General features: G+C 50.8%; 2 protein-coding genes across 6 annotated transcripts; one reads left to right on the top strand and one right to left on the bottom strand.

Moving 5' to 3' along the window:
- The first annotated feature begins 1,309 nt into the window (after positions 1-1,309).
- LOC122364694 (1-phosphatidylinositol 3-phosphate 5-kinase-like) lies at positions 1,310-12,417 on the top strand. Of its 2 annotated transcripts, none has more exons than XM_043335320.1 (3): positions 1,310-1,688; positions 4,106-10,055; positions 12,124-12,417. In XM_043335320.1, coding segments are annotated over exons 1-2 (5,244 nt in total). In that variant the 5' UTR covers positions 1,310-1,687; the 3' UTR covers positions 9,349-10,055; positions 12,124-12,417. The 2 variants fall into 2 exon arrangements, with proteins under 2 accessions (XP_043191255.1, XP_043191254.1); XM_043335319.1 differs by lacking the exon at positions 1,310-1,688 and adding an exon at positions 1,880-1,961.
- A 526-nt stretch (positions 12,418-12,943) lies between these two features.
- LOC122364702 (KICSTOR subunit 2-like) lies at positions 12,944-25,358 on the bottom strand. Of its 4 annotated transcripts, none has more exons than XM_043335346.1 (9): positions 25,230-25,358; positions 22,096-22,226; positions 18,410-18,550; positions 15,503-15,651; positions 15,037-15,174; positions 14,715-14,853; positions 14,341-14,522; positions 14,054-14,216; positions 12,944-13,727 (listed from the first exon to the last, which is right to left on the bottom strand). In XM_043335346.1, the coding sequence occupies exons 2-9, from the start codon at positions 22,192-22,194 to the stop codon at positions 13,449-13,451; spliced, it is 1,290 nt and encodes a 429-aa protein (XP_043191281.1). In that variant the 5' UTR covers positions 22,195-22,226; positions 25,230-25,358; the 3' UTR covers positions 12,944-13,448. The 4 variants fall into 4 exon arrangements, with proteins under 4 accessions (XP_043191281.1, XP_043191282.1, XP_043191283.1 ...); XM_043335347.1 differs by lacking the exon at positions 25,230-25,358 and adding an exon at positions 18,700-18,790 and having other exon boundaries at positions 22,096-22,208; XM_043335348.1 differs by lacking the exon at positions 25,230-25,358 and adding an exon at positions 18,700-18,790 and having other exon boundaries at positions 14,964-15,174; positions 22,096-22,196.
- Between the last annotated feature and the right edge of the window lie 1,481 nt (positions 25,359-26,839).

Below are 26,839 nucleotides of genomic sequence, written 5' to 3'. Positions count from 1 at the left end.
CCCGTATGCACGTGACCGGCGTGACCGATGCGAACTGGGACAAGGTGCAGGAGTACGTGCAGGCGTACGGAAGCACATCGGACCCACAGCGCGGCCCGGGCGGCCACGGATGGTTCTCGATCACGCCGCCGGAGAGCGCCGAGTGGATCGTATCCGTGCACTCGAGCACGCAGTGTGACATCGCCGGAGTCGCCTTCCACCTGGCCGACCGTGGCAGCGCCGCCGAACCGACCGACACGTCGCGCCCTCCCTCCGGCCAAAAGGAGTGAGCCGACTCGCCCTGCTGTTCAGGGACGTGCTCGGTGCTGCTGCCGTCTGCTTCTGAGGCGTGGGAAAACAAAATGCTGTGGAGCCAACCTCACCCATGTCTAGTCCCATCCTCTCCGTGATCGGAGTAAAAGTGCCTCTATCCTGCTGGGTGGGTGAGTCGTATCCGATAAGCAGATTTGGCTCATCAATGCTGAATTGTTTGCCACTTGCCAAGCATTGTCCAGTTCTAAAAAAGATGGATCATTCCAGTTTTTTTCAAGCATAGTGTCAAGTCAGGTTTTACGCATGTAATGTTTATTCTTAATTTCCAGATTAATGAGACTTCTGAAGTTCGTAGATGAATACATGTACTTATTAAACCAATTTATCATTCGTTTGCAACCTCTCATACTGGTGAATTTTCCCCAATGCTCGTTTCGCCTGGAATTATTATTTTTTATGTAACGGACTTGGTATTAACTCGCGAGTATATTAATCCATAGTAGTGTGGCATATAAATTGCCACCAAAAAGGGTTGCTTCAAGCAACCCTGTAACTGGCATTTGGCTGCCACTGAGCTGCTGGCCGAAATGAGAACGATAAGAAACGGTGTGGGGCGTTAATGCAAGCTGTAAATATGGGGCTCATGCGGAACATTGGTAGAGGTTAGCTTGCGAAGAAATGATTCCAACGATCGCAGCAAACAGCGAAATTACAATTATGGAGTGGTGGTGACCGTCAGTGGGTCACAGGATGCATTATTCTTTAGACATAAAGGTTACACTGCATACGCCGAATTGAATGGGATTTAATTGATTCAGTTGCATTCAGATCAAATTAGTTGCCACGCTATAGCTAAAGAGGGTCCTGGCCGCTCGTGCAATGCAAGCTCCGATGTGCTAGGAAAACGGATTTAGGTGTGCTTTGGCGGTGTGTCTAGGAATCAGGTGTTTTCTAAGGTAGAAACAAAAGCTTGAGGTGAAATGGCTAAGCGAATGACAGAGGCGAGATGCAGGTGCAGAAAATCTTTTTAAGGGTAGGTTTTACACTAAGTACCTTCCAGAAATGCATTATTCAATCATAGAGATATCGGGTAAGCCATTGATAACCACGATATCTTTAATTTGGTTGAGGTGTCCATTCAATATTATTGTTACAAAACATACGCAAGAAAGACGATTCTGAAGTAGCAATCATTTTGCCAGACACCTTAGTTTGCATTCGTATTTCGTTGTGATTTCGTCTGTCGATAATTCATTTATCTTGATCTGCCGCAAGGCAGGCACATAATTATGTCAATATTTTAGTAATTTCTTAATGGATCCATTACCTGGCCGGGCAGTCATTTGACTAGCGCAGCCTTGAGTGCAGGTGTACTGCCACGACTGCGACCGCCTCCTCTTCGATCCGAGTTTGGATCCTATTTTGATTTTCCATCAGTAAGTAGCAACTGATTAACTGAAGCAAGAATGCGTTACCAAGATACGTGGCTAGATACATTTATTCCTTAGACACGCTTTTTCTTAAGGCAAAGGTGTTAAATGTGTGTTAAATGTTTGCTTACATTTTGGACGGATGACATTTGTAAAAGCATGGTTTGGGAAAATTAGGATGTTCGAAAACTCTTGTGATAATTTTTTATCATGTAATTTTTGGAAAGTTAATTTTAAAGGCTTGGCTGCAATAAGCTGTCGAGATCAAGATGGATGAAAGTAAGTTACTGCATTGCTTTCCACTTTAAGTGAACCAGTATAGCTACGTAACTTTCATATTTGTTTTTGGGCAACACATGAAACAATATCTATTTTTGTATTCAAGGTATGAACCAGGAATGCAATCATTTTGCACTTTCCATAAACTGCAGCATGGAATGCTTCTTTCCTGAGTGATGCTTCCCATGCCTTGACCTGCCCTTGACTAGGTATGACTTGACTTGACTTGACTTGATGACTATGTTTGAAACTTGAAAATTGATTTTATCTGACCCATTTTTGGTTAAACTGAAGATTCAAGATAAGGTCCAAATGGTTTTCAATGGTTCTTCAAGGTTCTTTTGTACCTACATGTTTTTATGTCCTGAACGTTAAATCATTTGCAGCAAATACCATGATTATCATCAATGCCTTCATATTTATTTTATATTCACTTTTCCTTAGACCTTAGTAATTCTTTCTCATTTTCCTTTTGTATCTTGCATGTTATATGCATATTGCATATCTTTTCTATGTAAGCTATATCTCAAAATTATTGGAATAGTCACTGCCATCTATATTACTATTTGAGGAGGGCGTAGTTTCTGTCTATTACGAAGGTCGCGACATGGTGCTACGTAGCGCGGGTTACAGATCACACCGTTGCACCTACCGCGCTGAAATTTGCGCAAGTTATAGAACAAGGATGGACAACGTGCCTTTGAGCGGTCTCGGCTCGATCGGATCGATAGCGAGCGCGTGGCGCGTGCCCAAAAAGTGCAAATTCGCGTCATAGACTTTACATGTATAAATCGGCTGGCAAAAAACGGGCGAAAATGGCTAAATTTGCCCGACACGGGTCCGTTCCCCGTGCAATATCTCGGTAGCCGTGCGCCCGATCGGCACGGGGAAAACAGCATCGTGTAGAGAATCGAACGGGCAATCGAATAGTGTGCGGTGCAGGGGTGGCACGCGCCACGTGCAAGTGTGAGGGCAATTTCATTTCAAAAAGTGCCATTTTAAACGGATTTTGGAATTTATATTAATTTCAGGTGATCGTCAGACGGAATGAGTTGAAACAGCGCCTATTAGCAATAAAAATGTACCGTCTCTCATGGAAAAATTGTGAAAAGCTAATTGATCAAAAACAATGTGGAAAAAATCGCTGAATTAAAATGGTATTTGTCCATAATGTGCCACTAAAAAGATACACGGGATTTGCTGCTTAACCTGATACGCTTGACAATTGAAAATGCTATCATTAGAAAGAGCATTCAATTCTCTCCAAGATCCAATCATCACGTTTGCATGACAAGCAACAGTATTCTTTAAAATATAAATGTTTTAAACCTCTGCAAAACGATTTTTAGCGAAAATTATCTACGCCTTTCATTTGTCTTAAAACTACGCACCTCAATTATATAGCACATTTGACAGATTCTGAAGTGGAAAGCATGCTTATCAGACACGGGCACCTCGATGCGGTGGATATTTTTTCCACAAACCAAAACGTTTAGCCGTCAAAAAGCAATCGACCGAAATGGATAGATAACCCAACCGACACAAGAACAACCGAACACCCGCCGATCGAAAATATCCCTTTTCGCGTTGCGGAGCACGCGGGTCACCCTAGTGAGCTTCTATTTTCATAACCTTACAAACAAGTTTTGAATTCCTTGACATGTTGATCATGTCATACTATTCTGACATCATGCTATGACAAAACAACCCAAGCTTTTCTAAATTCTAGCAATGGATTCTGGAAGCATTGATGGCATTGGCAGATTGAAGTTCAAAGCTCATATATAATTGATTTAGGTGATATCCAGGAAAACCAGACTCTTCATGAAAAGCAGAATCTGTCTTTTTTCAAGATTTCAATATTGAATCTACTCTTGACTGTGCCTGAACCTGACTCACATGGTTAAGAATTAATAATCCACTAGGTACCAATCAAATTTGCTTGTCCTTAAGATAAACATACATATATGCCAGAAAATTGTTACTTACATGACTAGATGCACCAAAAACATCCACTCCTACATCTCCTTCATGATATCATGCTTGCTGGTAAACCTAGTCTAACCTAACCTAACCAAGCATATCTACATGCACAATGTGTATCCATCTCCTCTGAATTTCTTCATATTTCTTTTTCTTTGCAGTGTGGCCCGATGACGACTATTCGACCACATCTGCCAGTCTGCCATCACTGGACGCGGCCGTGCCGCGCAGAGGCGGTCTGTTGCGACTCTTCTCGAGCCGCGTCTCGGTGCGCTCCGGCGCCGACGTCTCTGAACCGCGCTCCCACCGACGCGCCAGCGACACCAGCTTGTGCCGTGGCTCGCCGCCCTCGTCCGCGACCGACTCGACCGAGGGCCGCAGCTACGTGGGCGTGCTGCGCCGCATCAGCTCGATCCTGGGAGCCGGCGGCCAGGGCGGGCCGGGCGACAGCGAACTGAAGCAGCACTGGCTGCCGGACGCCGTCAGCCGCGAGTGCTACGACTGCGGCGACAAGTTCACCACGTTCAGACGCCGCCACCACTGCCGCATCTGCGGACAGATTTTCTGCTCCCGCTGCTGTAACCAGGTGATCCCGGGCAAGGTGCTCGGCTATAGCGGTGACCTGCGCGTCTGCACCTACTGCTCCAAGGTGGTGATGACCTACGTCCAGACCATCACGTCCGGCGCAGACGCCGACGAGCATGTGGACCAGAATGCGGTGCTGGAGAAGGTACACGCGCACTTGGAAGCAGCGAACCAACTGAGCAGCGACAGATCCAGCTCTCTTCCGCGGCTCAGCAAGATGCACAGGAAAAAGTACAGTCTCGGCATGACGGATGCCAGTCTCCGTGACCAGGTTGATCCGCACGAGAGCGTCTCTGACCCTCTGGAGCAGGAGCAGGATCTGACCTACTTGACCACCTTGCTGCACATGATTACAAACCCTATCCACGGCGTCGGGCTTGGCAACCACCGGCACCGGCTGAAAAACTACGGCGCCTGTCTGGTGGGCTCCGAAGTGGTGGACTGGATGATCTCGCAGCGGAAGGTGACGAGGCGTGCTCAGTCCGTGGCCATCGGACAGCGTCTGGTTGACATGAAACTGCTCGAATGTGTCAGTCACAACACGACTGCTTTCCGAGACGACTACTGCCTGTATCGGCCCTCGCCGGTAGCCATGCGGCGTCCGGCACTTTCGGAGCCTGAGGAGCCCGACCTGGAGGAGCCCCACTGGCTCTCCCAGATCGAGCTCAAGGAGAGCCACGGCGGTGGTGCAGCCACCGACGAGCCGGCCGGCGCGCCGCTGGCCCACTCTGGCTCCATGTACGACATCGAGCTAGATGTGTCGGGCAGCGTGGCGTCCATCTCGCGGGCGCAGCTGCTCCGCCAGATGACACCGCCGGAGCCCGCCGCCGCCGCGCAGGGTCTTCACGAGGCGGCCACTGAGTATCTGGACTCGGCAGCGACCGAGGCTGACCCACGGCGCCAGCAGGCCGACAAACGACTCTCTGCCGCTTTCGAGGCTCTCGAGTCGAGTCTGCTGAGTCAGCTGCTTGATTCGGCCGGCCTGCCTGCCAAGTGGTATGAGCCGATACTTGATTTGTCCCGCCAGTTGAGCCGGCTTGTGAAACCCGATGTTCGCCATGAGTGCGATGACCTCGACGTTCGTCAGTTTGTCAAAATAAAGCGCATTCCTGGCGGCAAGCCTGCTGAATCACAGATCGTACAGGGCGTCGTCTGTCGGAAGAACATTGTGCATAACGACATGCCATCCCAACTGACGAATCCGCAGATCCTGCTCATCAGCTGTCCAGTGTCTTACCAGCGTTACCAGGATCGAGCTGTCTCCTTGGAGCCGATGATGATGCAGGAGCGGGAGGTGCTGCGCAACATCACTGCGCAGCTGTTGTCACTAGCGCCCGACCTGATCGTCGTCGAGAAGCACGTCGACAGCATGGCGCGCGACATGCTGCGCGAGGCCGGTGTCACACTCGTCACCAACATGAAAAGACAGGTGCTGGCGCGGATCGCGCGCTGCACCCAGGCAGACGTGATGGACCACGTGGATGCCCGCCTGGCGGCGCCCGTGCTGGGCATCTGCCACTCATTCTACACTAAACAGTTCACCATGGAGGGTGGCAGCAAGAAGACCTTCATGTTCTTTGACGGCTGTGCAAGTCACCTGGGTTGTACGGTGCTGGTGCGTGGTGGTCACATGAACCAGCTGAGACGTGTGAAGCACGTGCTGCGCTTCATGGTATCAGTGCAGTACAACTGGCTCCTGCAGAAGAGTTACCTGCGTGACTTGGTATCTGTGCCACCGCCATTCGGAAACCAAGTTCTGCTTGCTCAAGATGAGGCACCAGAGGACTCGAGGGACAAGACCCGTGCCGGGAGTGTCTCCAAAACGAACGGGGCTAGCTCCCGGCCGCGCGCCTCTACCGCGCCGCCCGATGTGGCGACGGTGGCCCCGGCGACAGGAGACGAGCGACTCCGCTCTCCGCGACGACCGGGCGAGATGGTGACCGACTGCAGTGACCCGCTGCAGCGTCCGGCGCCAGCGCCGGTACCGGACACCAGCACGCCGGGGCTCAAGGTTGAGATCCTGCCCGATCGCAACAAGTTCCGAAAGTTGTTGGGCGACACGATCGTGTGCTGTACGCCGTATGCAAGGGTGGCCATGCCGTACCTGGAAACGGAGGAGGGGAAGCGGAGTAGTCTGCGCCGCTTCTTCACAGCGAATCTCTACTGGTCGGTTGAATTTGACAAAGCCGAGAAGGCACGTCGCGCACACATCCGCAAGGCCCCGATCGAAACTCGGCCAGGTCCGACGTTGCTGCCTGAGCACGAGTTTGTGACGCGCTGCTTCACCCGCACGGTCGACGACGATCAAATGCAGGCGCTGCTGGCCGACTTCAGAGCGCGCGGCGGCCGGTGCCCGCGGGTAGAGCCAGTCGAGCCCAATCAGGTGGAACCTGTCCAGGACCGGCTAGAGGACTGGGTGGTTCCCTGTGACGCGCTCAATCCCATCAACCACCAGAAGATCGCCGTGCAGACGTACACCTACTCGAAGCTGCCGAGCGGCGTGTCGGTTGGCTGCTGTGACCCGCATGTCATGATGGTCATGTTCAATGGCGACAGTGACACCACGCTGGGTACCTTCCTCGAGGCCGAATGTTTCACACCAGCCTTCAAATGCCTGAAGAAAGACTGTGTGGTGCCGCAGGAGGGACATGTGCACCGCTTTCTCCATGACAACAGCTGTGTGTCACTGCTCGTGTGGACCCTGCTCGAGCCGTGTCCCGACAAGCGCATCTGGATGTGGACGTGGTGCCGACAGTGTGAGCGCGGCTCGGCTGCCAGGCCCATGACCGAAGACACGTGGACGTTATCGTTCGGCAAGTTCCTGGAGACGTTCTTCCTGTGTGAACAGTACTCGTCGTTGGACGGCTGCTCGCACAGCCTATTCCGGGATCGCGCGCACTACTTCGCACTGCAGGACCGTGTCGCCGTCTTCAGTCACTCTCAGATACAGCTGAACGACATCGTGCTGCCGCAGCTGGACATCACCGTTGAGCTGGGACCGCGAACCCAGCTCCGTCTGACCGAGGACCTGCATGCACTCTCCGAGGGTGTGCAGCTCTTCAGTTCGATCGTGGAGCGCTTGCTGTCTTTGCGTGCGGCGGCTGCCAGCGACGCCAAAGTGACTGAGGCGTTGCGGACCGCCCAGGAAGAGGTGGACGACGAGAAGCGGGCGTTCCGCACGCTGCTGACCGACATCGAGACAATGGTGGCGCCTCTGGTGGGGGAGGCCACTGACGGCGCGTGTCGTCTGGACGAGGACCGTGTGTTCGCCGCCTCCGACCGGGCCGTGCAGGCCAAACGGATGATGGCCGACACAGCGCACAAGTGGAATACACGGCTGCAAGAGTTGGCTAAAGCAGTCAAAGCTATTCCGCGACCGAAGGCGGAAGAAGTGACAGCGGAGGCAGAAAAGCCTCCGAAGAAACACTCTAACGATGGGAAAGTGTTAGAGACCAGCACTTCCAGTCGGAAGAGCTCCAACGACCAAAAGTCCAGCTACGATTCGAAGCAGAAGGAGGGCGCCGATCCCGAGCCGGCGACCGAGGACGCGGCTGATCTATCGTCAGTCAGCAAAGTCAAGTCCATCACTGTCGGCGGCATCAAGGCGCTCAAGTCGCTGGCATGGTCCAGTGGGGAGCTGGGAGAGCGGCTGACCTCTTCGCTCCCAGTCAATGAGCACCATCGGCTGCCGCCAACCGTGCCGCCGTCCTTCATCTGCGGCGAAGACTTGGGCTCGATCATCGCCTACTGCATGCTGACTCAGGAGTACAGCCGGCGACTGGCCGAGATCCGGCAGCAGCTGGAGCGACCCGCCGACAGCGCCGAGGAGCCGGGCCCGGAGCGCAGCGGCCGCATCTCCGAGTCGTCGACCGCCAACAGTGACGGTACTGGCGGCGCTGCTGAACGCGGCGAGCGCGGTGAAAAGTATCTGGCCCAGTACCACATCGACATCAACATGTCCGAGGACAACGCCAACTTCTACTGTCAGGTGCTGCTCGCCGAGCATTTCCGCCGACTGCGCCAAGCTGTGTTCTCGGCCGGCGAGGAACGCTTCGTCCGCTGCCTCATGCACTGTCAGCCGTGGAACGCCAAGGGAGGGAAGTCGGGATCTACGTTCCACAAGTCTTGTGATGATCGCTTCGTCATTAAGACCATCTCCAAAGTCGAAAAGGATCACTTTGTGCGCTTTGGCATCCGCTACGTGGAATACATCTTGGACAGCCTGACGACCGGACGACCCTCTGTGCTCGCCAAAATCCTGGGCGTGTTCCTGGTGGGTTACAAGAACAACGTCACTGGTCAGGCGAAGAAGTGTTACATGGTCGTGATGGAGAACCTTCTGTATGGCCGGCAGATCTCGCAGAAGTTCGACCTGAAGGGCTCTATGCGAAACCGCCTGGCCGACACCAAGGACAAATCCGAAGTGGTGCTGCTCGACCAGAACATGGTGACACTGCTCAGCGAGAACCCGCTTTACGTGCGGCCGCACGCCAAGCGTGTGCTGATGGAGGCCATCTCGCGCGACACCTCCTTTCTGCAGACGTGCCAGGTGATGGACTACTCGCTGCTGGTCGGTATGGACGAGACGCAGCGCTGTCTGGTCGTCGGGATCATCGACTATCTGCGCTCCTACACCTACGACAAGGCGGTGGAGACGTACATCAAGTCGTACAACATCCTGCTGGGCGATGGGAACAACCGCCCCACCGTTCTGGATCCGGTGCGATACAAGACGCGATTCGCCGTCATGATGAACAAGTACTTTACCGACGTTCCCGACCGATGGCTGGGGTTCGCACAAGGTCTCGGCTTTCTCTGATGGGCCTGCGCGGCTGAGCTTCCCCATGGGATTAGTTGGAGGGGCGCACTGAAGAGTGGCCGCTGGCGCTGTGGGATGGCCGTTCTCCCCGACGAGACGGCGTGTTCCGCTCCGTCTTGCTGCCAATGAGCGCTGCAGTCGTCTGAGGCGCGGCGAGGCGAGACCTTCCCTCCATCAGCAGCGTTCTAGATCCCAGATTTCGTGCCGAGATCGTCCGAGAGGACTGTCAGGCATGGCAATGTTGTAATGCTGGCAATGGTATGCTGTACCGAACCGGACAACGCTGTATGTGTGCCTAAGCTGTCCTTTGCGTGAGCTGTGATTGAACGCTTGAGGTGTAGTGAGCGCAGTTGCCAGCAGCCCGGCGCCCGCTGTGATATCAGAAGCTTATCGTTATCGTTCATTGCTGATGTGCATCATGTTATGGTTACCATTAGGCTTGTATTCACGTTGGGGATGAGGGAAGGGTGACCAACTATACTGCATGATCCAATGGCTGGGTTTTGTATAACGCTCTCTTCATTAGTTTTGAGTTTGGGTGCATTTTCGTAAAGCATCTGTTTGGCCTTGTGTTTCATGTTTGCATTGTATCTAGGAAAATGTTGTGTTCTCATGGCGAGCCGTCTAGTTGTTTATTTGCTGTCAATTGGCATGTAATGGTGCTACGTTTTGAGCTGTTAACCCTTGCAGTATCAGTACGTTTATGTATCCATACATAGACCACTATATATCTGGACTGTGCACGGAAATTAGGGCCCTGCCATTAGGGCCCTAACTTTCGAAGGTCGTCACAGCCAACTTATTCGTCATATGATGATGTGCTTTGGGAAACATCACCACTAGTCACTTTGTAATCTGAGTTATATCTTACATTGAGCAAAAAATATATAATATTAGCGCAATCATCGAAAAAAGAAGGGCATTTTCTGCCCATTTCTTCCATGATTTAACATGGTGTGGATGATGGTTCCCAGCTAATTTTCACGAGAATTAGCAAATTTTCACAGACATGTAGCGAAGATTTTTGCAAGATTATTGTTGTTTGTTGTTTATCATTGACATGCGGGATAGTTCTCTTTTGTCTTTAAATAAAATGAAACCTTTTAATGCATACATGCCACTGAAATACAGTAAAATGTGCCGCTAGTGATAATCACTTCAGAATATCCTATGAACAGAACAGGGAGTGAGCATATTCAAAGAGCCAAGACAGTGCATGCAACAATGTCAGTTTTCCGGTTCCTGGCTAAGGCATCAATATGAAGTCAATTTCTATGTGCCCTAAAGCTGAAAATGTCTTGGAATTCTGACCACTGGGCTCCCTGTGAGTTTTATTACATGCTGTGACGCTGGCCGAGACCGAAAAATTGAGCAGAAGACAACTGTAAGGAGAGGTGGCGGATCCGTTTCCAGACTGGCGGCTCCTATAATATCAGTCACAAGTGAAGCCCAAAACTAGCTAAAGTCTTGCAATTTGGTCAAGTGATGGTCACATATGTTATGGCTTGCGGAGAGCTGGCGTGCCCACATCAGCAATCTGTGTTCCGCTCCTGCATGCAAGCAATGGGTCCTGCTCTGGTAACAGCTGCCGAGTCGCTCTCTCTTCGGCACACGTATAGCTTCAAACGTGTGTTTCAAGACAGCGCGACTACCATTGTAAAGGAAAACGATAACTTTCTTCACATTGCTCGCTGAGGGAGTCACACTGTCGAGAAGCACCTCAAGTTACAACGCTACGACCTGCATTCCTTCAACACATTGATGTGTATAGTTGAGCGAAAAACAAACATTGCAATTCATGGAGTCAATATGGACAGTATACCGTCACTCAACACCAGCGATGCGCGAACAGAGCTTCATGAAATAAGAAAGCTTCATGAAAATGAGAAAGGTTGAGCCGCAGGACGTAAACACAATGCAACATTCCTGGGATCAGTTTGTCTATGCAATCAATAACTACGATCCTATTCGTCGATGTGTAAGATACCTACATGGCTGAGAATTTCAGATGTGGATTTACAATTCGAATAGTAACTAAAGGCAAATGTAGCACAAGAACTATAAGAAAGTGCATTCCTAAGTGCGAAGCTCTGCTGCAGTGTCCAGTGAACCGAGATCTCGTGACTCCGTCTAAATCTCGAATCTCGATCGCCATCACCCGCTGCAAAATGCGGCCACCGTCACTGACAACGCTGTTCAAAAGTCCCCTTCTCTCGAGAGGGACAGATGACAGAACCCGTCTGTCCCTATGCTGAGCATGAAATCGGCCTCAGTGGAAGCAGGGAACAGTTGTGGCCCAGCAGGTCACCTCGGACGGTCTCGCTAAAAACGCAGCACCGGCAGCTTTGTTATTTACCCATAGGAATCTTCGTAATTCCGTGGCGCAGATAGTGTGGGCTTTCAAAGCATTGAGCCGGGTGCGTGTCTGATTTAGACAGGCAAATTAATCTGCAGTGTGTCCAATATGTCGTCAGACTGTCTCTTGTCAAAAACGACCGATCACGGATTGTTCCTGTCTATTGATGCTTTGAACTTAATACAGTGTGATATACCTGTCTATAAGTGCTTTTATTTATTTATCGTGTTAAGAATCATGCTATAAATTATACATTTATTAAAATATACATCACATTTAAGAAGTTACTTTCATTTAAATGGGCTTACTACTTACTAGAGCGTCAATACACAATTCCGCGTGCTACGTCGAATTTCCCAGCAGGGCCCTAATAGCAGTCGGCAAAATCCGTGCACAGTCCAGATATATAGTGGTCTATGATCCATATCGTTATATCATCTATATATCGGGTGACATGCATGGCTAAGTAATGTTGTTGAAAATCTGTCGACATTCCACATGTTTGGTGCGGTCGTCGCGTTTCTCAGTATTACATTTAGTCATTGTATTATGTTGTGTGGTCGGTTTCATTGTACACGGTCTGATTCACCTGGCCAGCCTCGCCCCTGAGACTGGAGGACGGCTGTTATGTGATAAATGGATGCATACCGTCGGGGTAAGGGTGTAACCGTTTGGCATTGTTTATCGTAATAAACCATATCGGTATCTGTAAAGCATTGGTATTTGTAACTCGTACGCTGACAAGTAATTACACAATAACAGACCTTGAGGGAGATAGGGCATCCCACGCCACCCATTCCCTACGCAAGCACTTAGAACAGGTGTGCTGCGAGCTGCGACTCCCCCGAGCCTCCCCCGGGCGTCCGCGGGCTAACTGAGTGGTGGTGTGGTCTGCGCTGAACGCACGCGACGTGGTGATCCCATTTTGGAACATGACAACGGATAATGGTTTCACTAGCCCAAGATCAGAGGCCAGTTTTATCAACAGAAAAATAGCCGCCTGCCGGATTTTTTTTTTTTGCCATACAGCTCCACATACGGAGCGTAAGCGCGATGGACATGTAAAGGGAAAGGGCTTTACCGTTTACGCTCCGTATGTGAAGCGGTCTTTAGACAAAAAATTCCGGCAGGCGGCTATTTTTCTGTTGGTAAAACTAGCCTCAGTATCAGGACGTCTGCGTGGCGTGGGAGGGGAGGGGAAGAACCTGCCGCCTTCGCAAAACCATTCAAACGCCCTCATAGCTCTTTGCATATTTATTTGACTGCGATTGATATCATGCGTGGACGCATCGCGATGTACCCTCGAAAGTCGAAACCAAATATAATCAGCGTACAAGTATTTTCCCGATAAATACCGCTAAACGTAATAGTAAAACTATGGCGTCACTGCGAGATCCATATCAGCGCCGGGTCTCCTGAGCTGAAACATGCTCGACTGACGGTATGATATCGCATCGAACCGCGCACTATCTTAAAACACGTGCGGCTAGACCATCCTTACGACGAGTACACTTTCCCGTTAACGCTACGGCCAATCGCGACGATTCAACCAGGTCAAACGCAAATGCGTGCTTCACTCCCATTGCCGAGGAATATCACAGCCTGGTGGGCGACCCTACCAAAGACACGGTTCGCCCAATAGACTCGCTGACCACCGTCAGTCAGCGACGCGGCTCACGGACCGCCATTACTGGTCACGGGACCCACATATCACTCATACAGCGCCCTCACTGGGCCGCGCGGCTCACTTGGCGCCGGGTCTGAGGCTGTGGTAGATCTTGCTGCAGCGGAGCGCTGCCGCGGTCTCCAGCATAAAGGATGTGACGTAGCTGTCCTTCTCCGACCGGCGGCCGTCGAACACCACGACCAGGGTGAGGCAGTCGCTGATGGCCAGGAAGAAGGCCGACTGCGCGGCGCTCGGGCCCAGCCACGCGTGGCTGACGCGGCTGGAGGACAGCTCGAGCTTCGGCTCGGCGAGGGCGGCCACCACCTCGGGCCAGAGCGCCGCCTGCACGTCACTCTTCTGCGGACAGTGGGGGGTGGCGGTCAGAGCAGCGATCACTCGATGACGCGCAGACGGCTATGGCAACGCGCATTCAGTCCGGACCGAAGTGGGTCCTAACGCTGCAGGAATCGGGTTTTCAAAGTAAAGACAAAGTTGAACTTGATCCGATAAGCACTACCTGCATTATCTTCCCTCATCCAGACTTAGCGGTAAAAAGCATTCCTTTCTCATGTCAGGGGCCAGGGCGATATTCTGAGGCTTGCAATGCACAGTACACAAAATAAGCTCAGCCTCTATTTCATTATCTGTCCGCGGGAGCGTCGCTGCGGCGAGGGGAGTCTCACCGAGCAGCAGAGCACGGCCGGGTACGGTTTGGGGTGCTGTCCTGCCGGCGGCACGCGCTGCTCCGGGTGTCTGTAGCCGAGCCCGCCCCGTACCGCCTCCTCAGTGCCGTCAAACGCCAGCGCCACCAGCGCGGCGTCCATCTTGCGCTGGAAGCTCTGCAGCCTGCGGACGGGTCGTCAGGCGTCAGCTGGCCGGTCGGCGACCGATGGGTGAGGGCTGAATCCCCTCACTGAATCCTGGGCACGCACAGCGGACACCCACAGCCACAGCACCGGTCGACACCCACCTGGCAAAGTGGTCGGCGGCCGTCTTGGCGCACAGAGCCTTGAACTCTGAGCCCGAGCTCTGGGCGCTGAGCACCTCGCGGAAATAGAGTGAGAAGGTGGCGACGAGTGCGGCGCGCAGTCGCTGCAGCCACTGGATCAGCTCCGGCTCCTGGCTGGCGCGCCGGAACAGCAGGCGCCGCGTCTGGAAAACGAGGACGCGGTAGTCACACACCGGGGTGCTGCGGCGTTTGGAAAACGGGTTACCAACAAACATACGGGAAAGGTGCAGTCACTAACAGCGACACGTCCGAGTATCGCAGGCATTAAAGACGAAAATTGCTGTTAAGCGTTTTTTTTTTATATCTGCAGGGGCCAGGGAGAGGGTCGGACTCACCTCACGCGACTGGACGCACGCAGAGAACTTGTTCAGGTGGGTGTGCGCCTCGTTCAGACTCATTAGCGCCGGCAGAAATTGCCACGTCTCCAGCTGCTCCTGGGTCCGCAGCATCGATAGCAGCGTTCGCACCTCGTACCTGACCGCACGCACCCACATCAGTAACCAATCGTGTAAAGGCACCTGACCACGAGCTCAAACATTGGCGACTCGTACCCGGCCAGAGGTCCGAGCATCAGCGACTCGTACCTTGTCACACGTCCGGACACAAGCAACCCATCGTCCTGATGGCACGTCCGGCCAGTGACAGACTGGTTCTCACCGGACCACAGCCTTGAGGGCCGCCAGGTGCGGGTGGTCAAAGTTGGCCTCCTGGTCGCTGGCGAAGTTCTCCAGCTGTTCAGTAAGCTCCGAAACACCACGTATCTTGCCCGAACCGACCAGCCACAGCTTCTCATAGCTGACGTGCGGTTATGGAAACTAAAAGGAAACCTCAGAATGATAGCATTGCATTGTTACACAGCGAGAGAATGCGCACACCGTTTGCTTGCCCGTCCGTTTGCAGCAGGGTCCCTATGCAAACGTCATCCGGAAACGATCGCATCGTAGACAAACAATCCGAAAGCGAGCATTTGAGCGCTAAACCTTATTAGTCATTACTCACGAATATAAAGTCCAATACTGACGACGGAGCGCGTGAGACAACGTTGTGCCAGACAAATCAGCAAAAAACAAAACAAAACTAATACCTAGAAATAGATACCCATCGAACAGCTCCAAAAGGATACAACTCGAGCAGCGTGAGTCGGCCGCGCACAAAGTGCAGCAGCTGCCGGTAGGCGCGCAGCAGGCAGAGGTCCAGTGTGGTGTCAGTCAGGCCATCCGCCACCCGCTGGTACTCGAGCGAGAGCGCCTCGTAACACACACGCGCAGAGCTCTGTAGGCGGTCCACACGTTGCAATAGGTAGGCAGTGGCGGCGGAATAGGGGGTGCAGGGGGTGCAGCTGCACCCCCATCGAAAAACATGGGGGTGCAAACATATCTTTTTGCACCTCCAAAATTCGTACAAGGGGCCCGTCGCACCATCCAGTACATTTTCTCCTGAAAACCAGTGATCGGGATTCGGGAAACGAACACTGATGTGGAATCATCCGGGATGTCCAATTATGGTCAGGAGCGCCCCATGCTAGTCTTTGGGGCCCCCACACCGGGTAGAAGTGTCCCGAGCGGCGCGTTTGGTGTCCCCATGCGGCATCTGAGGGCCCCCACGACGGCCTCAGGGCCCTTTTATGACGATTTCTGAGGGCTCCCACGACGACCTCTGTCCCCTGGGGCGCTTATGGCGACCGCTGAGGGTCCCACAGAGACTCCAGAGCCCCAAGGAGACTCCAGGGGCCACGCTGGCCTCTGAGGGCCCCTATGGCGGCCTCTGAAGGCCATTACGATGATCTCTGAGGGCTTTCACGACGACCTCTGTCCCCTGGGGCCCTATAACGGCCACTAAGGGCGCTCATGAGTCATGACGACCGCTGAGGGTCCCACAGGACTCCAGGGGCCCGCTGGCCTCTGAGGGCATCTACGACGGTCTCTGAGGGCCCTCGTGACGGCCCTAGACCCAACTCAAGTCTGAGGGCCCATTTGGCTTCAGACGGCCCAGCAACGGCCTCTGAGGACCCCAACACAACCAGGCTGCAGGGGCTATGCCGGCATCTGAGGGCCCTGCAACGGTCTATTGAGGGCCCTAACGATGGCCTCTAGCGGTCTTACCAAGGCCTTTGAGAGCCCTGCTAAGGTATCTGAGGGCCCACGAAGACCCTCACTATGGCCAAGGACCCTCATGACGACCTCTGATGATCCTCCCGAAGGCTTCTAAGGGCCTCACAAGGACCCCAGGACGGTTCTGAGGACCCCAGGACGGTCCCTGAGGGGCTGAGGGCCCTGGCGACGACCTCTCGGGGCCCTCAGGATGGTCTCTAAGACCCAACGCAAGCTCCAAAGGCCCACGCTGGCGTCTGAGGGCCCCACGACGGCCTCTGAGGGCCTCGACGCAGGCAGGCTCCAGGGGCCATGCTGACCTCTGAGGGCCCTCTTGACGGCTTCTAGGGCCTAACGAAGGCTTCAAGGGCCAACGCTGGCCTCTGAAGAACCCTACGACAGCCTCAGAGGGTCTCAACTCAACGCAGGCAGGTGCCAGGAGACATGCTGACCTCTGAGGGCCCCGCAGAGTTCAGATTCAGAGGACCCAACGACCTTTGTGGACCTTACGAAATACGAAGGTCTCCGAGAGCTCACGCAGGCTCTTGGAATTCCACACTGATTCTCAGGCCCCATGTCGGCTTGTTGAGGCACTTTATCTGCTCTTGGTGCCCCGTCGCCGGCCTCTGAGAGTCTCAATGTCGGTGTAGGGCCATGGACCCTACACGGCTCTTATGGTTCCTACATCGACTCTTGGGACTCGTGACCAATGAAATGTGGATCTAAGCGGCTTCTAAGAATCCCCATGGTGGTTCTGGTAGCCGCCAGCCGAATATTTGGGCTTGCACGCTAGCTCCTGGGACCCCGTGCATACCCCAGGGATCTACCTGCCTCTAAGACCCCACACATGCTTTTTGGGCTCAAACGCTTGCCCCTGAAGGCCCCACGGAGACCCCTTTCCTCTATTCAGTCCTCCATACCGGCTCTTCAGGATTAACATCGGCTCCTGTGGCCTCCATCCCGGCTTTGGAGGGCCTCCATACAGGCTTTTTTGGGGTCCGATGCCGGCTTCTGAGAGCCCTCAAAAGACTTTCGAGCCTATACTGCCTTCTGAAACCTTTCAGCAACTTTCAAGGGACCGACCCTGATCAGAGGGCTCATTCAGTCTGGGGAGTCATGTAGGTCTCTGGAGGAGTCTCTATGTGGTCGGTTTCCAAGGGGTTTCTAAACACGGTCTTCTTAGAACGGTCTCGTAGGGCCCTCAATGGTCCACTGCGGATCCAGCAAAGTGGTTTGAGACGCTGCAGGTGGTGGCTAGACTATCAGATTGGCCGATAAAAAACTAGCTGCATTTGCTTCTTTATGCTTTCATTATTTGAGATAGGTATGTACACTGCAAATTGCAATTTCAAACCTTTTACAGAACTTGTGTGTATGGGGATAGTTTTCCAAAATCTTTGTTTTTCATAAATCAATAATTATCACTCAAAAAAAAAAATGAGGGGGGCCCAAAACTTCCAGAGGGGCCCCTTGAGAAAACTTTGCACCCCCATCCAAAATTACCTTCCGCCGCCACTGTAGGTAGGTTTCGTGAACAGTAGGTATAGTATGAGACCAATATGACGATAACAAGTTGCAGAAATTAGCAACCAGATTGGCAAGTCAGTAATCTTATAAAAGAGTAATATACAGGTATTTAGTGAGTCTCAAAATTGCACTTAATGAGTATAAAATGAATGTACTAAGTACCAACGGCCTGAAAGAGTATAACCGACCACTGAAGTCGGTGGTACCGACCCCGCGGTGGTAAACTCCCCACCTAGCAATTAACTCAGTGTGGGACTGACTGGGCTTTGGGAGCAGCAAAGGATAGGCTATTTATTGCATTCTTGTTTATCGGACAAACACCTTTTTCAAAAAAGCAATATTTTGTGAGCAATGTCTACGTAATAAAGTAGCCCAAGCGATACAACCCACATTTAACAACAAAGCATACGTACATCTTTTCGAAGAAAACTCTTGTGTGCCAGGAACATCAAGCTCATATACGATTTTTCAGCAAGAGACAACTGTATTAGACCGTTGACCAGCACATTCCAAGATGTCACAGGACTCAGCTTTGTAGCCTCCCTTTCCCGTTCCTGAAAGGAGAATGAGAATAACTTGATGGAAACATTGTAAGGCAATGAAATCACCCAAATGTGGAGGGTGTTCAGGGAATGAATATGGATCGATGGTTGTGCAACCCTTCTGGTCAAGCCATGAACTTGACCTCACCTGGTCAACTCACCTGGTTGGGTTCCCATTATCCAATTATATGATCATATGATTTGGCCAAATGACCATATGACTTATGACCAAGGGTCAAATTTGAGGCTGACCTGAAAAGGTCAACTTACAATTCATTTGATGTGTCAGGACAAGAGGAGCATGATGTGAGCAAAATAAATGTCATACAATTATTGATGCCAGTTTCTGTAAGTTTGTATGAAATATTGGTGATGCATAATCAGTTTATTTCAATGTGTTTTGCCCTCCATGAGCCAAACATTATTTGACCTCAGATCTACTCCCAATAAATATCACAGAAAGAGCTTTGAAAGAACAATCAAATGCACTTTTGAAAATATCTAGCTCTAATCATTCACAAATTTATGCACTAATCCATTATAAAAAATGTCAAAATGAAGAAACCTTTAGTGACAATTTGAACTTTCATGACCTCCAGTGTTCTAAGTAACGGCCAGGTCGAAAAATGACCTGTACATTTATGAATGACTCAAGGGAGCTATTAATTGCTTTTTCCACATCTTTCTGGCTGTCTTAACTCTTAGTTTACAAGATTGTCAGTTCTAGCCAAATATGATCCCTGCCCTCCTCTTGGCTCTTCCCCCCCCGGCCCCCCACCATGGCTAAGTTGGCTGAGACCAAGCAGAGACAGACATCAAAGTGCGGGCAACTACTTATGTGAAATAAAAAACATTCCAATTCAATATTGTTGATTATTATTCATTGATAAACAGATTATCTATAAACTTACTTACTTACTTACTTACTTAAGATGCACGGAAAATTTTGAGAGGCCCAAGGCCTGTAGTGTCCGCTCCAGTCGAGTTCGTGTTTGACAGTGTTACTGTTCGTATGGTAGGGGCGGGGTGAAGTGGAGGTGTCTCCAGTGAGTGTCGAGCCGGTTCTTGAACGAGTTTAGAGAGTCGGCGTCTACGACGGATGATGGTAGGCTGTTCCAGTCGTTAACCCGCGCCCCACTGGGGGGGGGGGCTATTTATAGCCCCCCCTCCCGTTTTTCTGCAATAACTTCCAAACCGCTTGACTTATCGACGCCAAACTTTCAGTACCTTCGGTTGCATCGATTTGACACCTTGTGTCAAAATTTGAACTTCGTACCTACCATAGGTCGGCCGGAAATGACGTCAGAGTGACGTCATGTTCGGCCGATTTCGACGCAAAACATTGAACCACGGCAATCGCTCCCAAGAGCTCATTTTTTAAGCTAGATCCAATTTCTTTGCATGAGAGGACTCAGAATAGACTGCGCTATCAAACTGCTATCTCGGATTTTCGAAATTTTGAAAAATTCGAAAATTTTATAAAATAAAATTCAAAATTTATATTTTTACATTTTTTTCAAAAACTTTTTGACTTTTCGAAAAAACCGGAATATATATGATAGAACGCATTATTATGACTAACTCTAGCAAGTTTTAGCTAAATATCTTCAAAAATGGCCAAGTTATACGCATTATTGCAAAAAATTAACAATTATTAATTTTTCAAATCAATTTTTCAGCACGAATTTGACATCGTACGCCAATATAAATAGCACCATCGTGTTCCTGAGCTCAAACTGCATCCAATAGACACCTTTTTTGTTGAAAAATTTTAACTTCAAAATTTGACCTTTTTTGACCTGAAAGTGACCTTTCCTCAGCTAAATTTGACTCAAAATGACCTCGAATGACACGGACGACATCAAATTCGAAATGTTTGGCCTAAATGGACCATAAAACATGTGCCACGTGACCGACGGATGATATAATATTTTCGTGACCTGTGATGACCTGACCTTGACCTGAAAATCAAAGTACAAGTTTGGTACCCTCAGAGTATCTAGAGCATCTGTTCACGAGTGTGTGAACCGAAAATGAGCCTGATCTGACTTGTAAGACGGCGGCCAGAGCCCAAAACGTGAAGAAGCCAAAATGCTAATAATTTTTACTTTGACCTGACCTGTGACGTCATCGGTGACCTCGAGGTCAATGAAATTAGGTTTCGCTCGACAGTTTTTCCGGGGCTATCAGACGCCGTTTGAATTTTGACGATCGGACCAGTAGTTTCGGAGTTAGGAGGGGGGGCTATGAATAGCCCCCCCCCCCCCAGTAGGGCGTGTTATACGCAGACCCCAGTGGGGCGCGGGTTAATGACTCTGACTGCGAACGCGTTTCGACGGATGCGGGTGACGGCATGGGGCTTCGCAAGACGCCAGGAGTGTCCTCTTGTATCTCTGGTCGTTACTCGGTTGAAGAGCTCCTCCGGATTCAGGTCCAGTCTCCCATGCAGCACATTGTAGACAGCGATCATGTCGCCGCGTCGACGTCGGTAGTGGAGGGAAGGCAGCTTCATAGACTTCAGTCTTTCCTGGTACGGTAGGTGACGTACTTCCTGGACCAGCTTGGTCGCTCGGCGCTGGACTCGTTCGATGAGGAGCTGATCCGCTCGATTGAATGGCCCCCAGACAATGTTACCGTACTCCAGGAGCGGTCGCACAAGCGTCTTGAACAGGATTGGCAGGGTCATCTTGTCCAGCAGGCTGAATGACCGTCTTATCACGGCCATCACTCGAGATGCCTTGTTGACCGCTGCCGCTGCTTGCCTCCTGAACTTCAGCTCCGCGTCAACAATCACTCCTAGGTCCTTTTCCTCTGTCGCCGTCTGCAGGACTTCACCGTTCAAAAGGTAGTCGTGCCGGTGGACGTGACGACCGACGTGGAGGACCCTGCACTTCGTGTCGTTAAATTGCAGTTGCCAATCCTCACCCCACTGTGTCACAGCGTCCAGGTTCGCTTGGAGAGCCCGCGCGTCCTCATGGTCACAGACGACCTGGTACAATTTGCTGTCGTCGGCAAAGACCTTGACACCGCAGCTTAGGACATTTGGCAGGTCGTTAACATATAGGACAAACAATGTAGGTGCCAACACAGATCCTTGCGGGACTCCACTTGGGACTGAGGTCCATTCCGAGCAGGAACTGCCGATCATAACCCGCTGCTTTCGCCCCGTCAGGAAGGCCTCTATCCATCGTAGCAGCTTCCCACGGATTCCATGTGCAGCCACCTTGAGGAGAAGCCTGCGGATTGATACAGTGTTGAAGGCCTTGGCCAGGTCAAGATAAATGATGTCCATGGGGTCACCACGTTCTGCAGCACGGCTCCAGTCCTCTGCTGAAAGTAGCAGTTGCGTTACGCAGGACCTGCCCGGCCGGAATTCATGCTGGGCTTCAGTAATCAGGCCCTCTGCCTGCAGGTGCTCCATCAGCCTGTCCCTGATGATGGCTTCCAGCACCTTGCAGGGCACTGGCGTCAGGCTGACTGGTCGGTAATTGCTGGGGTCAATGGTTAACGATAAACGAATGGTTAAGAAGACAGAGCTCAAAAGGAATAATACTTACAAGTGATTCCTTTGCTTTATCATATAAAAATCCTCCAATAAGTGTTGAAATATTATCCAAAAGATCGTGAACTTCTTGAATACTCATGCACATGGCCATTTTTGCTGTGTCCCTTCTTCAAATCAGGGCGGCTTCAAATGAGAGTGTCTAAAAAGCAGACGAGATTAGCAGACGAGCCCATGCTCAGTAACTACTGGACCGATTTTGATAATTCTTTCACCATTCAATAGCAGGGAACTTATATAGGTGCCGTTTTTCGTTTTTTGGCGATTGGTTCACTATGACTGGACCAATCGGACCAAAATGGTCCAGAACCATACACCCCCTTAAAAGCAGACGAGCCCATGCTCCGAAACTACTGGACCGATTTCGATGAAACCTTCACCATTAGATGCGCCGTGGTTTAAAACGGTGCCGTTTTTGATAATCTTTTGATTGGTCCACCTTAAGTGGTCCAAATCGGTCCAAAACCCCTAAAATCTGTTGCAGACGAGCCCATGCTCCGAAACTACTGGACCGATTTCGATGAAACCTTCACCATTAGACGCGCCGTGGTCTGAAACGGTGCCGTTTTTGATAATTTTTTGATTGGTCCACCCTAAGTGGTCCAAATCGGTCCAAAACCGCTCAAACCTGTTGCAGACGAGCCCATACTCCGAAACTACTGGACCGATTTCAATGAAACCTTCACCATTAGACGCGCCGTGGTCTGAAACGGTGCCGTTTTTGATAATTTTTTGATTGGTCTACCCTAAGTGGTCCAAATCGGTCCGAAACCCCTAAAATCTGTTGCAGACGAGCCCATGCTCCGAAACTACTCGACCGATTTCGATGAAACCTTCACCATTAGACGCGCCGTGGTCTGAAACGGTGCCGTTTTTGATAATTTTTTGATTGGTCCACCCTAAATGGTCCAAATCGGTCCAAAACCGCTCAAATCTGTTGCAGACGAGCCCATACTCCGAAACTACTGGACCGATTTCGATGAAACCTTCACCATTAGACGCGCTGTGGTCTTAAACGGTGCCGTTTTTGATAGTTTTTTTTATTGGTCCACCCTAAGTGGTCCAAATCGGTCCAAAACCCCCAAAATCTTTTGCAGACGAGCCCATGCTCCGAAACTACTGGACCGATTTCGATGAAACCTTCACCATTAGACGCGCCGTGGTCTGAAACGGTGCCGTTTATGATAATTTTTTGATTGGTCCACCCTAAATGGTCCAAATCGGTCCAAAACCGCTAAAATCTGTTGCAGACGAGCCCATGCTCCGAAACTACTGGACCGATTTCGATGAAACCTTCACCATTAGACGCGCCGTGGTCTGAAACGGTGCCATTTTTGATAATTTTTTGATTGGTCCACCCTAAGTGGTCCAAATCGGCCCAAAATGCCTAAAACCCGTTTGTACTTTGTCAGAGTCCGGATAGATTTCTGCAGCACAGAGGTGCCCCAAACCCATTGTCATGCATTTTGCTTCCCAAACTAGAGCAAAAATGCATGCTAATTGGGCCTGGGGCACCTCCGCGCTGCGGAAACCAGCTCATCAGTTGACTGCATGAAAACGTATTTTTGGGCTGTACTTGAACCGATTTGGACCACTTAGGGTGGACCAATCAAAAAATTATCCAAAAGCGGCACCGGTACAGACCACAGCGCGTCGAATGGTGAAGGTTTCATCCAAATCGGTCCAGTAGTTTCGGAGCATGGGCTCGTCTGCAACAGTTTTTAGGGGTTTTGGACCGATTTGGACCACTTAGGGTGAACCAATAAAAAATTATCGAAAACGGCACCGTTTTACACCACGTTGCGTCGAATGGTGAAGGTTTCATCGAAATCGGCCCAGTAGTTTCGGAGCATGGGCTCGTCTGCAACAGATCTTAGCGGTTTTGGACCGATTTGGACCACTTAGGGTGGACCAATCAAAAAAATATCAAAAACGGCACCGTTTCAGACCACAGCGCGTCTAATGGTGAAGGTTTCATCGAATTCGGTCCAGTAGTTTCGGAGCATGGGCTCGTCTGCAACAGATTTTAGGGTTTTTGGACCGATTTGGACCACTTAGGGTGGACCAATCAAAAAATTATAAAAAACGGCACCGTTTCAGACCACGGCACGTCTAATGGTGAGGGTTTCATCGAAATCGGTCCAGTAGTTTCGGAGCATGGGCTTGTCTGCAACAGATTTTAGCGGTTTTGGACCGATTTGGACCACTTAGGGTGGACCAATCAAAAAATTATCAAAAACGGCACCGTTTCAGACCACGGCGCGTCTAATGGTGAAGGTTTCATCGAAATCGGTCCAGTAGTTTCGGAGCATGGGCTCGTCTGCAAAAGATTTTAGGGGTTTTAGACCGATTTGGACCACTTAGGGTGGACCAATCAAAAAATTATCAAAAACGGCACCGGTACAGACCACGGCGCGTCTAATGGTGAAGGTTTCATCGAAATCGGTCGAGTAGTTTCGGAGCATGGGCTCGTCTGCAACAGTTTTTAGGGGTTTTGGACCGATTTGGACCACTTAGGGTAGACCAATCAAAAAATTATCAAAAACGGCACCGTTTCAGACCACGGCGCGTCTAATGGTGAAGGTTTCATCGAAATCGGTCCAGTAGTTTCGGAGCATGGGCTCGTCTGCAACAGATTTGAGCGATTTTGGACCGATTTGGACCACTTAGGGTGGACCAATCAAAAAATTATCAAAAACGGCACCGTTTCAGACCACGGCGCGTCTAATGGTGAAGGTTTCATCGTAATCGGTCCAGTAGTTTCGGAGCATGGGCTCGTCTGCAACAGATTTTAGGGGTATTGGACCGATTTGGACCACTTAGGGTAGACCAATCAAAATATTATTGAAAACGGCACCGTTTCAGACCACGGCGCATCTAATGGTGAAGGTTTTATCGAAATCGGTTCAGTAGTTTCGGAGCATGGGCTCGTCTGCTTTTAAGGGGGTGTATGGTTCTGGACCATTTTGGTCCGATTGGTCCAGTCAGAGTGAACCAATCGCCAAAAAACGATAAACGGCACCTATATGAGTTCCCTGCTATTGAATGGTGAAAGAATTATCAAAATCGGTCCAGTAGTTACTGAGCATGGGCTCGTCTGCTAATCTCGTCTGCTTTTTAGACACTCCCCTTCAAATGACCTAAATCAATATTGCATTACGCTGTTATTACGCTAATATATAGCATATCGCTATTGCCATAATAACCAGTGTATAAAAATAATAATTATTGCTGTTGTTTTCACTGAGCACGCATAGAGGCCTCCACGGTGACGTCACAAACTATTTTTCGTAACTGGCAACGCTGACTGGTAGGCAAAACAAACCGGGCGATCGCGGCCATTTGCACTGGCGTCTCGTGGTTTATCGGATTGTGAGAGCTGTTTTCGATAGTTTTTTCTCTAGTTTGTGTTTTTGTTCGTGATGTACGACTCCTCACGATACAAAGCAAAGCTCTGCCTGGGAGAGAAGGTATTTCCTGATCCGTACAAGATCGATGAGGCCTACTGGATCTCGGACAGTTTCGAGAAGCTCCCACTCGTGCTGTTTCCAGATATATTTGCGTATCTGGTCTCCACTTCTGGCACTTTCACGTCCGACAACTTGAAAGCTTTCAAGTCACTAGATGCTTGGAATGTGTTTTTGTCTAGTCATGTTGGCCCACTCAAGCTCTGCTCAGTGGATACCAGTGGTGTTTTCGTGAAGGCAGAGGTACAGGCCAGTCAGACGGCTTCAAAGTCGTATAATGCATGGGTGCTCTGCCACCCCAATGGCAGTGTTATGTCTGCCCACTGCCAATGCATGGCAGGACTTGGAGAAGTGTGCAGCCATGTGGCAGGTGTGCTCTACAAGATCCAAGCAGCCGTACTCCACGGACTGACAGAGAATGCACCAACAAGCAAGGCCTGTCAATGGAATCATCAGACAGCTACGAAGAAGGTGGAGCCCAGCAAGGTCCTTGACATTGCAGCAGACATGGGCATTCCTGCCAAGCGAAGCCGCGTCGAGTTCATCATGTCTGATGCTGCATTTCAGACAGAGCTGCAGGATCTGCCTGCTGGGTGTGCGCTGCAAAGCTCTCTGCCAGTCAGTGGTGATGTTGTGGATGGCAGGACTGAGCTGCCATATCCCATCTACAAGATGTTCTCCATCTTGAAGAAGATAGCTCCTAGTGATGCTGAGCCATCGAGGAAGTACTGTGAGATGCTGGTTAACAAACTGAAGAAGATGTACCCGAGTGATGTGATAGGGAACGTCGAGCGAGCTACTGTGGATCAGGGAGGATCGAAGGAGTGGCTTAACCAGAGGCATGGAAGGGTGACTGCTTCAGTGTTTGGTGAGGTGGTGAGCCATGTCGAGGGGGGACGACAGAGTGCATCATTGGTGCGTAAGATCGTGGAGCCAGCGTCCTGTAAGCTTACAGTGCCTGCTGTAGTCTGGGGACATACACACGAGGCAGATGCTTGTGTTGCTGTAGAAGGGGTTCTGAGCTCTATGCATAGTGAGCTGACAATTCGTAAGTGTGGGCTGTTCGTCAGCCCTGACCACCCCTACCTGGCTGCCTCCCCAGATGGTATCATTGAGTGTGCATGCTGTGGGACATGGGTTCTGGAGGTGAAGTGCCCCTTTAGCCTGAAGGACAAGTCTCCGCAGGAGGCTGGGTTTCTAGATGAGAATGGGCACCTCAAAGCAGAGCACCCGTACATGATGCAGGTGCAGGGACAGATGATGGTCTGTGGG

Source organism: Amphibalanus amphitrite, unplaced genomic scaffold, assembly GCF_019059575.1.
Source record: "Amphibalanus amphitrite isolate SeventyFive unplaced genomic scaffold, NRLGWU_Aamphi_draft 000692F_arrow, whole genome shotgun sequence".
Taxonomy (NCBI): domain Eukaryota; kingdom Metazoa; phylum Arthropoda; class Thecostraca; order Balanomorpha; family Balanidae; genus Amphibalanus; species Amphibalanus amphitrite.
The sequence above is the reverse complement of the archived record's forward strand: the minus strand, read 5'-3'. Positions and strand labels throughout refer to the sequence as shown.

Excerpts from the sequence above, each read along its gene's own strand:
- LOC122364702 (XM_043335346.1), bottom strand. The coding sequence starts at position 22,194 with ATGGCCATGTGCATGAGTATTCAAGAAGTTCACGATCTTTTGGATAAT. Across the intron at positions 18,551-22,095 it reads ATAAAGCAAAGGAATCACTT|GAACGGGAAAGGGAGGCTAC; the intron begins GTAAGTATTATT and ends TTCTCCTTTCAG. Across the intron at positions 15,652-18,409 it reads AGAGTTTTCTTCGAAAAGAT|AGCTCTGCGCGTGTGTGTTA; the intron begins GTACGTATGCTT and ends GACCGCCTACAG.